The sequence below is a fragment of the Manacus candei genome, unplaced genomic scaffold (assembly GCF_025592945.1).
Source record: "Manacus candei isolate 608988 ecotype Guabito, Panama unplaced genomic scaffold, ASM2559294v1 h1tg000077l, whole genome shotgun sequence".
Lineage (NCBI taxonomy): Eukaryota > Metazoa > Chordata > Aves > Passeriformes > Pipridae > Manacus > Manacus candei.
Window position 1 is genome coordinate 2,671,753 of NW_026138125.1, and position 13,826 is coordinate 2,685,578.

At 39.4% G+C, this 13,826-nt stretch overlaps 1 protein-coding gene across 5 annotated transcripts in view; it reads left to right on the forward strand.

Annotated features, from left to right (window-relative positions):
- Positions 1-13,826, forward strand: part of THSD7B (thrombospondin type 1 domain containing 7B) — a 512,613-nt gene that overhangs the window by 422,573 nt on the left and 76,214 nt on the right. For all 5 annotated transcript variants that reach the window (XM_051810239.1, XM_051810241.1, XM_051810240.1 and 2 more), the window contains one exon: positions 2,979-3,157. In XM_051810239.1, the coding sequence (XP_051666199.1) occupies positions 2,979-3,157 (179 nt within the window). The remainder of the gene's footprint in view (positions 1-2,978; positions 3,158-13,826) is intronic.

Consider the following 13,826-nt stretch of genomic DNA (forward strand, 5'->3'; position numbering starts at 1 on the left):
CGATTTGATTCTGTAGCTTTGTTCAGTATGGGGAATTGACTTCCTCTGGGCAGTATGGAAATTTAATGCTCTATTAGCTGGCCACTGTTTGTTTATACTTAATGTAGCTTAAAAATATGGGTGAGGAAAACTCAAAAAGGAATGAGCTGGTCCCTGAGAAACAGGATGTCTTCAGAAATCCTGTGGTTCGCTGAGGGATAACTCACAGCACTTCCTGGGGATGGAATACAATAGGTTTCTTTAATTTCCATAATGTCATAGAATAGTTTGTGTTAGGAGGGACCTTTTAAAGATCACCATGTCCAGCCTCCTGCAGTGAGCTAGACTAAGTTGCTCCCAGCTCTATCCAACCTGGCCTTGAATATTTCCAGGAATGGGGCATCCACAGCTTCTCTGGGCAACCTGTGCCAGTGTTTTACCACCCCTGTTGTAAAAAACTTATTTCTTATATCTGAGAAAGATGGTTTATTATAACTTTTCCTTAATCTTCCTTATTTTTTTTTGTATTCCTTTCTTTTTTGTCTTATGTTTTTTTTATTATAGAGTTAGATCTCGAACTGCCAAAAGACTTAGCCCATTTTGCCTTCTCTGATAAGTTGATAACCCCTCTGACTAATTCTACTTTGAAACAAGGCACTTTCTTTGTTTCTGTTGAGAGTTAATTACCCAGGCTGTCACACAGCCCAAGGAAAAATGATATTTCATACGGTGGTGGAACAGAACTCTTTGGAGAACTGCCTAAGAAATGCTTCTCATAAATCTATCATGAGAAAATTTCTTTTACTTATCATAATGTATTATGAATTACTTTGAGTGGCAACCAAAGCAGATGGAATAGAATATTAGTGGGATATTTGGGAGTTTTATTTTGGGGGAAAAAAGCGAGTCTGTTTTGGAAATATTTGTGTATGTCTGTGCATGGGTGTCATCTCACCGAAGTGAACACACAAAGCATGCAAAGCTGAAATGTCTAAAACATGGGAACACTACTTCAGCAGATTCAGTAGGAAATAATTAAGATGCCCAATTCCAGTGGCTTTGGAGCTGCAAATGAAAAGGCACTGCAGCACACAGAGATCAGAGGTGGCAAAGAAAACCAGAGCACACTGTATGGGAGCGGGTCTGCAGTTCCAGGGAAGAGTTACAGCGTGAGTTACGGGGGAAGTGATTGCAGCTGTCAGGCTGCGGGGCGGCCGCTGTAAAGAGAGAGGGAACAGCACCATCACTGAGCATCATGAGAGGAGAAATGGAGCATCACCCAGCTGAAGGAGGGAACTGCTGCTGCTACCAGCGATTTTTAAGGCACTGTTTACAAAAGCAACATCAGTATTTCTTCTACTTCTGGAAGGGAGATATTTTCCGGGGAATGGATGCCTAAATAAGCCTGGAACCTTTCTTGGTGCTGACTTCAGTGTCAAGAGTGGCAGTGAGGCAGCGTGTTGTTGTTGTGGGTGGATGCTCTGGCTGTAATACAGTCCTGGTTGGAGTGAGTAGCAGTTCAGGCATAGTTTGGCTAGTAAATCCAGCTCTGAACCAGAATAATCCCTGTGCCTCAGCGCTGGTGTTTCTTGGTTGTCAGGAGCTGTTGTCTGAGGGTTTTGGGCAGCAGCTGCTGCTGGGTTGGATTTTGTTGTTTGGGTGTTTTTTCCCTCCATGCTGCAGTGACTGTCACCTGGATAGAGTGGGGAAACCCTTCCTAAAAGAGTCATGAAATGAGCTAGTTTGGTATTCTGTGGGTAAGGAATAGAGAGGGAGTGTTTGTGTGATGAAAACCAAAGAGAAAGGAAGGGCATAAAAATGAGAAACATCAGAAATGTATGTGGTAGGGATGAAATTCAGTTATTTCCATGACCATCATTGCCACAGCTGTCAGAGGGACGAAGCTGCCTCTAATAAAGGCTAATCTGAGCAGCCACTGCCTTTCATGGTCTAACATGAAATCTCTTTTTTGTTTAAATTAAAATAATACATACAGACATGACAAGCAGATAATAGGAACTGGAGGAGAATGAATGCAGCATGGTAAGCAGGAAGGTGCAGGAATTATTCCACACTGCCAACCCAAGACTGGTGCTAGTAATTCCCTGGAGATCTTCAGGGTTTGGCCACCCTCCACTGCCTTTCTGCACACCAAGAGCTCCACAGCCAGGCTAGGCTCTGCAAAATCTCTCTTCCCATATGCCAGCTCCTAAAACAGCTGTGGGGTTGTGCCTTCATGGAGGAACCTCTTGGGTTTTAATTCAGAAGGTGTTGCTACTGCAGATGCCTGGTATTGTGATTTTAAGAGGTGATGATCTTCTGAGGACTTTTATGTCAAACCAGGTTAAGGTGAAAGCAGAACTTTAAAATGCCATTTATGAAACCCATAATAAGCAAAGCAGTTAGAAAGGTGTACAAAGAGAATTACTAGTAAGATGTGGGATGCAGGTTTCATCTGTTTCTCCAAAGAATGGATTCCACACTGCTCCAACTGGCAGGCAGGTCCCTCACACATCTTGTGGGAGCTGCCAAGAGAAGAACTCTGTTGCCTCCAACATCCTCTGCTTCCCTCTGCTGGGAAGAGAGCCTCTGTCTGACTCCTGCCTGTACCAGCTCTGGAGGTGACTAGTGTCCTACTATAGGAGTATGGGACTGGGCTGTGCACTTGGTTGTCCAGAATTTAGTATGGCCACAGTCTCATAGGGAAGATAACCACCACATATTGGTGACCACCAGCTTCACATCAGTTACTTTCACCAGTGTGTGTCCTTTACATCAGTGAGTTTTATCACTGCCTTTATTGGACTAAACCAAGTAGAAATTAATTTAAGTCGCTGCTGGTCTTTAATGCCATAACCTCGTGCTGGGATGGCGTTGTCAGTGTGCCAAATGTCTTCTCTTTCAGGAGTTCTCGTTTTGTGGTGATTGCACAGATCCCATCAGAGGGTCGGAGTTCATCGGTCGCGGTGATTAAAACCTGTCTCACATTTTTGGTTTAGGTTACGTTGAAGAACCTTGCACGGTCCCTTGCCCGTTTGATTGCAAACTAAGCGATTGGTCCAGTTGGTCTCCTTGCAGCTCTTCCTGTGGCCCGGGGGTGAAAGTCCGATCCAAGTGGCTCAAGGAGAAGCCGTACAATGGAGGCCGTCCCTGCCCAAAGCTGGATCTCAAGAATCAGGTGAGTGGTGTTGAAACAGCCCACAGAAATCCCTCTGGGCTTGCTGTGTTTTGAATTGTGATCCAAAGGTACTGTGCTGGTGAAGAAATTAAAAACAGGAGGTACCTCTGGGACCACACCTTGTGTGACATTTTGTAGGCAATCCTTGAACTTCTTAAGAATTGAAGGAGAGATGCTCAGAATTTGATCTGAAACAACGTACTTCTTACATGAAAAAATTATTATCTCCCAGAGCACCGGAAGCCCTGGATTAATAATCCCACCTGGGCAGTGTGTAGACATCAGAGAACTCAGATGTCATGGCTATTTTAAAACCTTTTCATTCTTTCTGAGACTATGGTTGCTGTAGAAACATTTGTTAAATATATATTGCTATTTTTAGCAACATTTCCCTTCAACACAGCACCAGTTCCCTTGAACATTAATCTCTGTATATTCAATATTGAAATATCCCATCAGAGGAAGATAATCTTTAAATTGCTACTCTTAAAGAAAGATCAGCATCTATTTAAATGCTACTTAATGCTGTATGTGTTTCTGCAAAGTGAATAGTGATTTCCTACATTTGCTGATTAATTCTCAATACTAATTAACACTGATGAAGTACTGTTTAGTTTTCCCTGTCCTATATTTCAGATTCAGCCATGAAAATTAATTAATAGGGCAGAAACAGTCATGCTGAAGGAACTTCATATATATGTTATGAATATGTATATGTATAAAATATGTGTCGTGTAGAAGTACTTCAATGGTATTCACACAGAGATTTATTTATGTAGTGGTTGGTAGGTGCCAGAGCTGGTGGATCCAGCTGTTTTTCTGCACAACCTTTGCTGTAGGAGTCGTGTCCTGGGATGCAGCACCACTTCCTCGTTATGAACTTGCCTCATTTTGTTCACAGTTAATTTTTTTTCCCTGTGAGAAACTTGGTAAATACTCCCTTTTTTTTTTTAATCCTTTCTTTTTCTTTTTCCTTGTTACTATTCATCGGAAGTAGGCTGACAGAAGCAGCAGGGACTACGAAAGTATAAAACTGCAATAAAGTGTATGTTGTCCATAGCTCAGTGCTTTCCTTAATAGATCAGACAGATCACCAGAGAGGCAAAGTGAAATCCCACAGTAAGTCGTATGGTAACAATAAGCTCCTTTGTAATGAAAAGATACTGGGGTTTGTTAACCATAGACACAGCAGACTTTCCATTAAAAGCAAACTTATTGCTATCATGTGTTACCTATTCCCACACACATTAGAGTTGCTAGTTTCAAAAGCCTTTCAGAAGATATTAAAGGAAAGAAGCTGTTTAAACTTGGAAGTTATGTCTTTGTACAGTATATCGGTGCATAGTGCTTGCAAAGTGCCATGGCTGGTATTAATATAAACGTGGTTGGTGCTTTTTGCCTCTTTACCAGGACCACATGTCGTGATCTAAAACCCACTGAATTCATTAGAGGCTTTCTGTTAAAGGCTGTAGGAGTGACACTGTAGTAGAATTGCATTAAGGTTTGTGACTTCACGTCTTTAGGGTTTGGGGGGTTTTTGTTTGGTTTTTGGGGTTTTTTTTGGGGGGGGTTTGTTTCTTTACCCGTGAGTTGGAGTTTTTTAGGGTAGAACAGAAGCTGTTTCTAGCTGGTTAACACACAAATGGATTATATCTTTCCAGTTTAGATTTATAGGATTGATCATATATATATATATTTATATATATATATATACACATATATATAGGAACTTTTACGATAAGAAGAACTTGTGCTAATAAGAAAAGTGTGTTTTCATACATATATATGTATGTGCAGTTAGATATGCACACACACACACATTGTGTCTGTCATTCCATTCATCGGCTCTCCCAACACTTCTCAATTCTTTGTGCAGTTCAGAAGGAGTTTTGCTCTGCACCCACTGGAATTAGACTTCCAGCCCAGATGTAACACACCGAGGTCCTTGGGCACGCTGCAACATGTACAAGTTGTCTGCCCAGATGGTAAATGAAATTAGCTGATGGCACTGCTGTTTAGCTAAGCTGGACACATATCGTTAATCCGCTGCCAGGCAGATTGTCTGCTCTTTCCTCTGGTCTGGGCAGTGTTTAAACCCTAGAGCAAAGCTCTCTGGATTCATTAGGTATAAAAATGTGACATCCTCATTATTTTATATAATCTGGATTAGGTACCTGCAGTAAATACTTGCTTTTGTTCGATATCAGACATGGGAAAGCAAAATCACCACGGTGCTGAGTTTTACTTTTCACTGGATACTGTGTTATATTGTGCTTTATGCAGTTGATAAGACTTGAGATAACTTTGAACCAATAATGAATTCCTCCAGGTGCCAATAGAATCCGCTTATGATTTTCTTATTATTTCCTCCAGTATTTGTAGTATTTTTTTTTTTTATTATTATTACTTCTGAAGTTGGGTCTTGCTATTGTTTAATCAATTACTTTGGAGAACCCTCCATTTTTCCAGTGTCTTATAATTAAATCCCTCAGTCAGTTTGTGTGGTTTTTTTATTAAACCATGTAATCTTTTCACCTTCTCCTTGTGCAGGGTGTTGTCTAGGCTTTCTGGCAGACCCCTGTATGTCGTTTTTTTCAATGCCTTTCAAATATTTGACATAAATTTAACTGCAGAGAATGTTACTTGAAACACTGTTCTGTCAATTCTTTCTTACCATGTCCAGGGCTCTGCCAATACAGATACTTAGCAAAGCTACTGCTTTGGAGAGACAGGCAGTTTGCATGATCAAACAATTTATTTTATGCATATAAGTAGTTATTTGAGTCACATAAACTGTTCCATGAAAGACTGTCCTCCTGGAGTCAGTTTGGTCAGTGTACTGCAGCTTGCTTGTGTATTTAGGACAGAACTTTTTAGCAGGAATGCAGAAATAATGACACGTCCTATTACTGCATAATGTTCCATGGGGTTTATGCTCTTAATTCCATGGAGGTTTTGACTCTTGTGGAGTATCTTGAAGCCATTCTTTAAATGTCTTCATCTGCCTGTGGAACCCCTCAGGCAGCCCACTCTTTTTGCAGTAGATGTGAGAAGTTAACTGAGAGTTAGGAGAATTAATTCAGCTTTTTTTTCATTTCTCCTTCTCATTATAGTCAATGGACTAGGTTGAGCCCCAGATTTTATTCCAGGTTATTTCCTGATAGAAGTGACAAACATTTGTGTGGGCTGTCTGCGCTTGGTATTCTGATACAATCACTCGATTTGGTGTAGTCACTTCAGCCCTAAACTCTGTCTGTGCTGTTGCCCTGTGAAATTAAGGGATAAATTACAATATTTGGCGGGAGAGATGACAGTATTTTAATGCAGCTCCGTGTAATTTGCGGAATTACTTTCGCCTTGTACCTCTGTTCGAAAATCGTTGGAGAGCTGGCTAACTACATTTTGCTCCATCTCTTAAAGAAAATGGGCTTTGCATGTAGGAGCTGTGCAGCTCTTATCTGAGGATGTGATTGCTTCTGAACAGCCGATTGGATTAGGGGGTCAGCTGGCAGATGTTCTTGGCTGTGCAGTGCATGTTAAAAGAGGTGTAGCATTTACATTTTTCTATTTCTGCTCCTATTTGAATGCACTTACACAGCATGCAGTTGCTAAGCTATTTAATATGTAGTTCTACATGATGAAAGGTTAAATATGAGTTAAGGGGGGTTTATTGCTTGAACATTCTTTTATAGGTTTTTAGGATTACTACAAGAAAATGCATCTTATTTTCAAGACTCATGAATTCCAGGGATTATTTTTTTATTGATTGCTCTCATACATATTCTTGTCAAGATATTCCCTCCTTCTCCTTCCTCCCCCTCTCTCTCTTACCCAGTCCTGCTAAAGGACAAATATCACAGCAAGTAGCTTATCCCCTTTATATATGCTGTATATATTTAAGCAAACATTTTTAAAGGATTGGGAGTATTTGTTATGGCAGGCATAGCAGGAAAAAGATGTAATGTATTTAGAATGTAAACTTACTGCTTTCATTAAAATGAATATTTTATTCTTAATGACATTTTCCGCTGTTCACTCTAGAATATGAGAAATACAGACACTTTGCACATTAGAATTGCAAGTACTTCCCCTGAAATTGCATACAGGAGTTTAAGGAAAAGGAAAAGGAGTGGGCAGTGGTGCATTTACAGACCAGTTCTCTCAGAAGCAGGTGTGAAGGTGTGTGAATTTCTGGAACCTTTTCATGGAAAGTGACTGGTTTAGCCCTACTTGCACTTCTGAAAAAAACAAATTTTATTTTGATCGGCAAAAAATGTGACAAATTTGTTTTCAAAAATGAAAATCTTACAAAATTATTGGCTCTTAAAACTCACCACTGGAATGTACAAGGTTGGGTGGACTGTGGAAGTCACTGTCTCTTGGAGGCAGAGCTGGGCTTGGGCTGGAGGTGGAGAGGTGTGTGGTGGGAGTGTGTGTGTGTGTGTGTGTGATCTTTCCCCTTTTCTAACTGGTCATGTTAGGAAAGGTCTGTTCAGGAAAGGCCTTTTTTAAAGATGTTTCCAGAGCTTTTCATACTCTAATTCCTCAAGTAAATCCTCAAAGAAAACCAACACAGTAGTATGCAGGCTAAAGTTTGTCTTACTCACATTGAGTAGCCATTTCTCTGGGCAATTTTGGGCTCACATTTGGCAAGGTAAGTTTCTGTGATCCAAAAATGCCCTTAGACCTTGTCAGGGAAACTCTGCCAAAGGAAGAGCAGCATAGCATGGCTTATCCCAGGGCACTGCAATTAAACAAGGTTCCCTTTTTTAGGTAGGTAACTGTTCTCAAAGCAATAATTTTGTATCCAGTAAAGTTTCAGAGTAAACAACATTTAACACTGTATTTTACCTGCTTTCCTTCAGTTTATGTTCTTGTCCTTACTTACTTGCAAAATATTTGCAACCTCTTCCATTTATCTTTGTCTCTTATGTGTCTGTGGATTATTAAAATAGTTTTTATTTTCATAATTTTGCCTGTGTCTGACTACAGAAGAGTTTATTTTCATGTTTTGTTTTGATGGTCATAATCTTCCTTTGCATCAATATATCTTTTATCCATACATATGTATAGATACATGTGTTGTATGAAAGCTTTCAAAACTTTTAGACTCTTGTTTTAGAAGCTAAGTTTGGAGCCAACACCTTTAATTGCTGTCACTGAATTAGCTGACATGCAGTCCCTGGCTGGTGAGTTGCATGTATAACCCTCACCTTCCAGTATTAGAAATTGGTCTTCAAGAATATCATTATCAGTGTAATAGCTATAAATAGCTCCTGCTTAAATCACTTCTTTTATAATACAGATTTCTAATTGTCAGCAAAAGTCACTGCATTTTTTTGAGGCACTCAGAATCTCTTCCTCTCATAGATTTCAGCTGCCAGTAGTTTATTTCTGAGCCCAGTTCTGCTGTATCAGTCCATTGGCTGTGTAAGATCCCATCCTGTACCATGCAGGGAAACATCTGACTTACATTTTCCTCTGGCTCTATCAACAATCATTTGCTTCATGTGCAACTTCTGGGAAAAAAAATCCTATCTTTAATCTCAGTTTTACCTTCAGAAGGTCTGATTTCCTCCCACTCTGCCTTAAAGGAAGGAATTACAGCACAAAACACATTTTTCCTCTGATTTTAGTGCAGTTTTACAGTATCATAAAAATGACAAGTTTTTTTGCCTGCTACACTAATGTGGGAGAATTTTCAGTGTCAAAAAATAGCGAGAACCTCCTGTTTCCCTTACACTTTTCTTGCTGTGACTGAAAGTTTTTATACTAGACAGTAATTTAGTTGGTTAAGTGAGCAAAAGTAGCAGCCAAGTCTGTGTCTGAGCACTATCTCACCTGCCTGAAGAGAGTGTCTGGGAGTCCAATATGTGGGTGGGTGTTACTTCGCTTCCTAAGGGAAATACAGCTACTTCCCATTTTATCCTTCAGGATGATAACCCTGTAGTGTCTGCTCTAATTCCGGGTATATATTAAATTTATATTCAGCTTCAATAACTATCCACACTTGATTTTCATTTCTCCTGCAGGTTTTCTGTTGAATAAAGAGTCGTATAAACATATTTTCGCTATTGCCACTCATGAAAAGCTTTAGCCTTGCAAAAATGGAGCCCTTTAACAACTTCAACAGTATTATTCACTTGGCTTTTTTTTTTTTTCTAAATAACTTCTTTAAATTTCTCTCCAATAACAAAGAAACTTGATATATGGCGTAATGCTGTTTTTCTGCAATTGTGAGAGAACATTTGCACTTTGTGAAGTTAAACATGTTACGATGCCAGTCTGCTTCCCGGAATTACTTTTGAATCCACAAAAATAAGCAACCTTGTGCTAATTGGTTAAACTACATTTTTTTCTGCCTGGTACAGCCACTACTAAGTTCTTAATGAAATATGTATCAGAGCAGGAATTTTTGCTGTTAAAGAAATTGATATGTTTGCATCTCTGGAACTGAGAATGTACCCATAATTATTTCTGATTCAAATATAGTTCCTACATTTGTTGTTGAAAGGAATATTTATTGTTTAATACAACAGCATACTGCAAAATACAGCGAAAGACAGGAATTATACCCAAAGTGCTTTGTCCTGTTGATTTCTCTGCAGAGAAGATGGAATTAAATGGAAAATCAGCCATAGACGGTCGGGTGGCCCAGTGGAGAAAGCATTAGCATTTCACCTAAGGAACTGCAGTTCAATTGGTTTTGGGCAATATTTTTTTAAGCAAGAAGTCTGGTTTGTGCTGAATCTCTCGTGGACAATATGTCACGTTGGAGGACCAGCACACAGTGCGTGTCATAAATCAGCGTGACAGCGTCTAACACTGAGGCTGAACTTACTCTTGCTTGTCTTTGTCTTAGGAGCAGGAGAACACGAAGGATTGATGCCTTGGCTATTCCTTGGCAGCAGATTTAATCTTGGGTGGTTTTTTCCGCTTCTTCCTCCTTTTAAAAAGCTTTCTGTTTCTTTTCTGCTGTTTTGCAGTGCAATTTGTTCTCAGTTTTAGGTTTGCAATCATTAAGGAAGGGGAGATGCTGCATAACAGTTAAAATAGGGCCCTGGCTTCTGTTCTAATTGGTACAAACCCAAGAATATTCCGAATAGAAAATGTTGGTACGTCTTCACCTTTTCATATGGTAGAAGATGTGACAAACAGTTATTTGGCATGCATTTTATCACATGTGACTAAGTCCTCAGAGAGAGTGAATTACACAGAAGTATCCCTTCTCTTGCTTTTGGCAAGTTAAATGAACATTTTGACACATTTTCCTTTCCTTTACTCTCTTTTATAACTCCTTTCTGTACAAAATTAATTTCCAAAATATGATCTTGTTGATTGCAAAGCACTGTTTGCTATGATGGAAGACATGAATGTGGAAATTTCTTCTAAAATAGATTCTAAGTCAAGTCAAGGAAATTCATGACAGTAATTTAATATTCTAAGAACCTGCCACATAATGACTTCAAAACTTTTTGAAGTGTGAATGCAACAAGATATTGCCAAGATGCTGGACACAGGAGGGCTTTAAGCAGAAGGCAGCCCAGATCTGTCCAATCCAGGGAGCTGGTGTGTGAATCAGAATCATGCTGGGAGAGCATCCAACATGAACAAAGGTTGGGTTGGCTCGATTTGGTAAATTAGGTGCTGGCTCTGGCCTGATTTAGCATCTGCTCCCATCAGAAACCAGTGCGAGGCTGTTCTGGGAAGCTCTTTGAGAAAGAATGTGATGGCAGTCTGCTCCCAGCTCTGATGTTGGGAAGACTGCAGTAAAGACGTGAGTTTCCTCTCCTCAGGACAGAGTATCTCATATGTCCTTTGGCCAGTCAAATAGCAGTCTGGATTTGTCTCATGCAGGTCCTGATATGGGGGTCGTCTGCATTCTCTTGGCTAGGTATGCAGCTCTAACTTGGTTACTAATGAAGATTTTGATCACTTTTTTAATTTTCTCAGTGGACAGCAGTGTCTTTAGAAGGACTGAATTTTCTTATAAATATGTAGCAGACTCTGTGTGTCCCCAGTTTAAAGGTGAGTGCATTTCAGTGAATGGCTTTATTCCTAAGAGGAATAGGAGTTTGCTAAACGTGGTCTGACTCACCTGTGTGCTGTGAACATACCCTGAGCATTCAGAGCAGAAAATTCCTACTCTTCTGACTCTCCTTTATGAATAAGAGAGAATAATTGGAAATGAAGTTGCTGCTCAAAGAGGGAGAACAGACATGAAGATGTATGTGCTGTGTGAATTCATCTGTCAGAGCTCCTGAGCAGCCCAGGAACTCTCAGGCACCACTTGCATAATGGTCGTTAAAATGACCCTGATCTTTAAAATAACCCTGGTCTTGCCTCTTTTTAAAGTATTTAATATTGCTGTGTTGTTCTGTCTACAGCAGTTCTCCTTGATTAATACTTAACAAGTGTTAATATTTTTTCTGGTGCAGACGTTTCTTGTGGCCGTTTCTCAGGAATTATAACCATTTCATTTGTTGGGTTCCCTTTGTTTTGTGCTCTGTAGCTGATTGATAGATTCAGGAATGGGCTTTATTTTCTTTTTAGGTTGTTTAATTGGTTTCTTCCTCCAAGACAGCAGAATAAAAGTGCAAATGACCTTCTCTATTTCTCTTGATCTCCCCTCTCATGACTGGAAGGATAGAGCTGGACTTGCCGTCAGCTAAATGTGTCCATTTGAACCCCAAGTTGAATACATGAATTTTGCATCTTTCTTAAGTGACAGCATCAGGACCATCAACATTCCCAGATTGCTGGCTGGAATGTAAACCACTTAGAGATTTCAGATTTCAAGGCCCAATTACAGCTTTCTGAGTGGTTGTCAGATACAACCCCCGTGTCAGGGAGGGCTGTTGTTTGCAAGGGCTGTTTTCCCAAACTCGAAATTCATTCCAGTCACGTGCTGATGTCTTTGGGGAGAGAAGGGAGAAATTAAAGATGTCTCCCCTGTACACCTGTCTGGGGCTCTCCCTGCTTCCTGAAGTCTTTGTTTTAGCAGGGGCACCAAGAAAAGAGAGTTGTAAATATGAGTAACACAAATTCAGCTAATCCTTCCTCATTATCTATAGATTGTGGCACGTCTTTGAGTTATAAATATGTTGCAGGTTATATCCAACAGTAGGAATATTAAAGGTGAGCAGATTTTTATATATGAATGAAACACCAAAGGATAAATTCTTCTTCTCCAATAAGATGTATATTCTGTCCTGTCTCATTCTATTTACTGCTTCTCACTTGCAGAGTGCATAAATCAGCAGTCCTGTGCAGTCTGGTGTGATTTATTGCTTAATTAAAAGTTATGAGGGCTTTTAATCCGCCTATAATTTATATTATTTTTGACTCAGCTGTTTCTCATATTGTAACTTAACCAGGAAACTTGCATCCTTTTATGAAGGGAGCATTTTGTGAGCCCTTGGAGTCACTAACAGATGTGGCCCATCATGGTGTCTCAGATGTTCCAGATTGACTTTGGACTTCAAACTCAGAATCAAAGATAATTGAATATTAGTGCACTTAATAAAGTTTACCCAGCATCAATTATAGTTTGATGGCAAATATAGTCTACATGTTTTTTTAGAGTTACAGATTAATTTTAAAAAGGATGAGACTCAGTCGTGGTTTCACAATGAACAGATGTTAGCCACACTTTAATAATTTAAAAAGCAGGCTTAAAATGGTTATTTAGGTTTTAATGGAGGATTAATTTGGCTCTAGTGCTGAACCACATGCTGTTGTCAAAACAATAAACCAACCAGTTTTAGTGTTTTGTTATAGTTTGGTCATTGGGTGATCATTTTCTTTAGTTGGTAGGTTACTGCTGTGTTTTTTCCTTAATTAAACTTATAATCAGCATGCATTATGAAAACAGATTTTTTTTTCTCCATATGAGTTACTATTGAAGAATGAATATATTATGCAAAATTCAATTTTTGTAGTGATAGCAGAGGTGGCTGGCTTGAGACAGAGCACTCACTGATTTGAACTTCAGTAAGTTTATCTCCTCCTTTCTCAAATATCTTTATTATTTGAAAACACTCGCTATTTTCACTAGCAACACTTTGTCCAATCCTGGCATTCTAGATTTCAGGTAAAAAGTTTTGACATCAGTTTGGATTTCGTTGATGGCACAGGAGTTTTACTGTGGGTTTCATCAGGAACAGGGATTCCCTACAACTGTGAGTCAGCTGCCCTCTGTTGGTTAGTTCAGCTTGGCTGTGATTTCATTTGTGATTCTTGTGACTTCTGGTGGGATGGATGGGAAGAGCCTTCCCTGAGTCCCACCTGCCAGTCCTGTTTGAAATCAGTGGGGTCCTTCCAGTAACCCCCCTCTACTCCTTGTGAGATGTAACCACTGAAAACTCTCAACCTCTCTCAACCTTTCGTTTGAATTTTGGATTTCCTACATAACTTGACTTGTAACTACAGTGCTGTCATTGAACAGTCTTAACTGTTTCTTAAAAAAAATCTTTTTCCTCGCTTTTTTTAAACCCTTTTCTTTGAAATAATATTTAAAAATGATAAATAAAGACCATTAAAATGGTTTCCTATAAAATCATGCAGCAAATGTCTTATGCCACATTAGATAAAAATTGTAGATATCTTTTGGATAGTCAGAAAGATTTTTTCCAGTCTATTATGTAGGATTTTGAGAATTAGACAATTA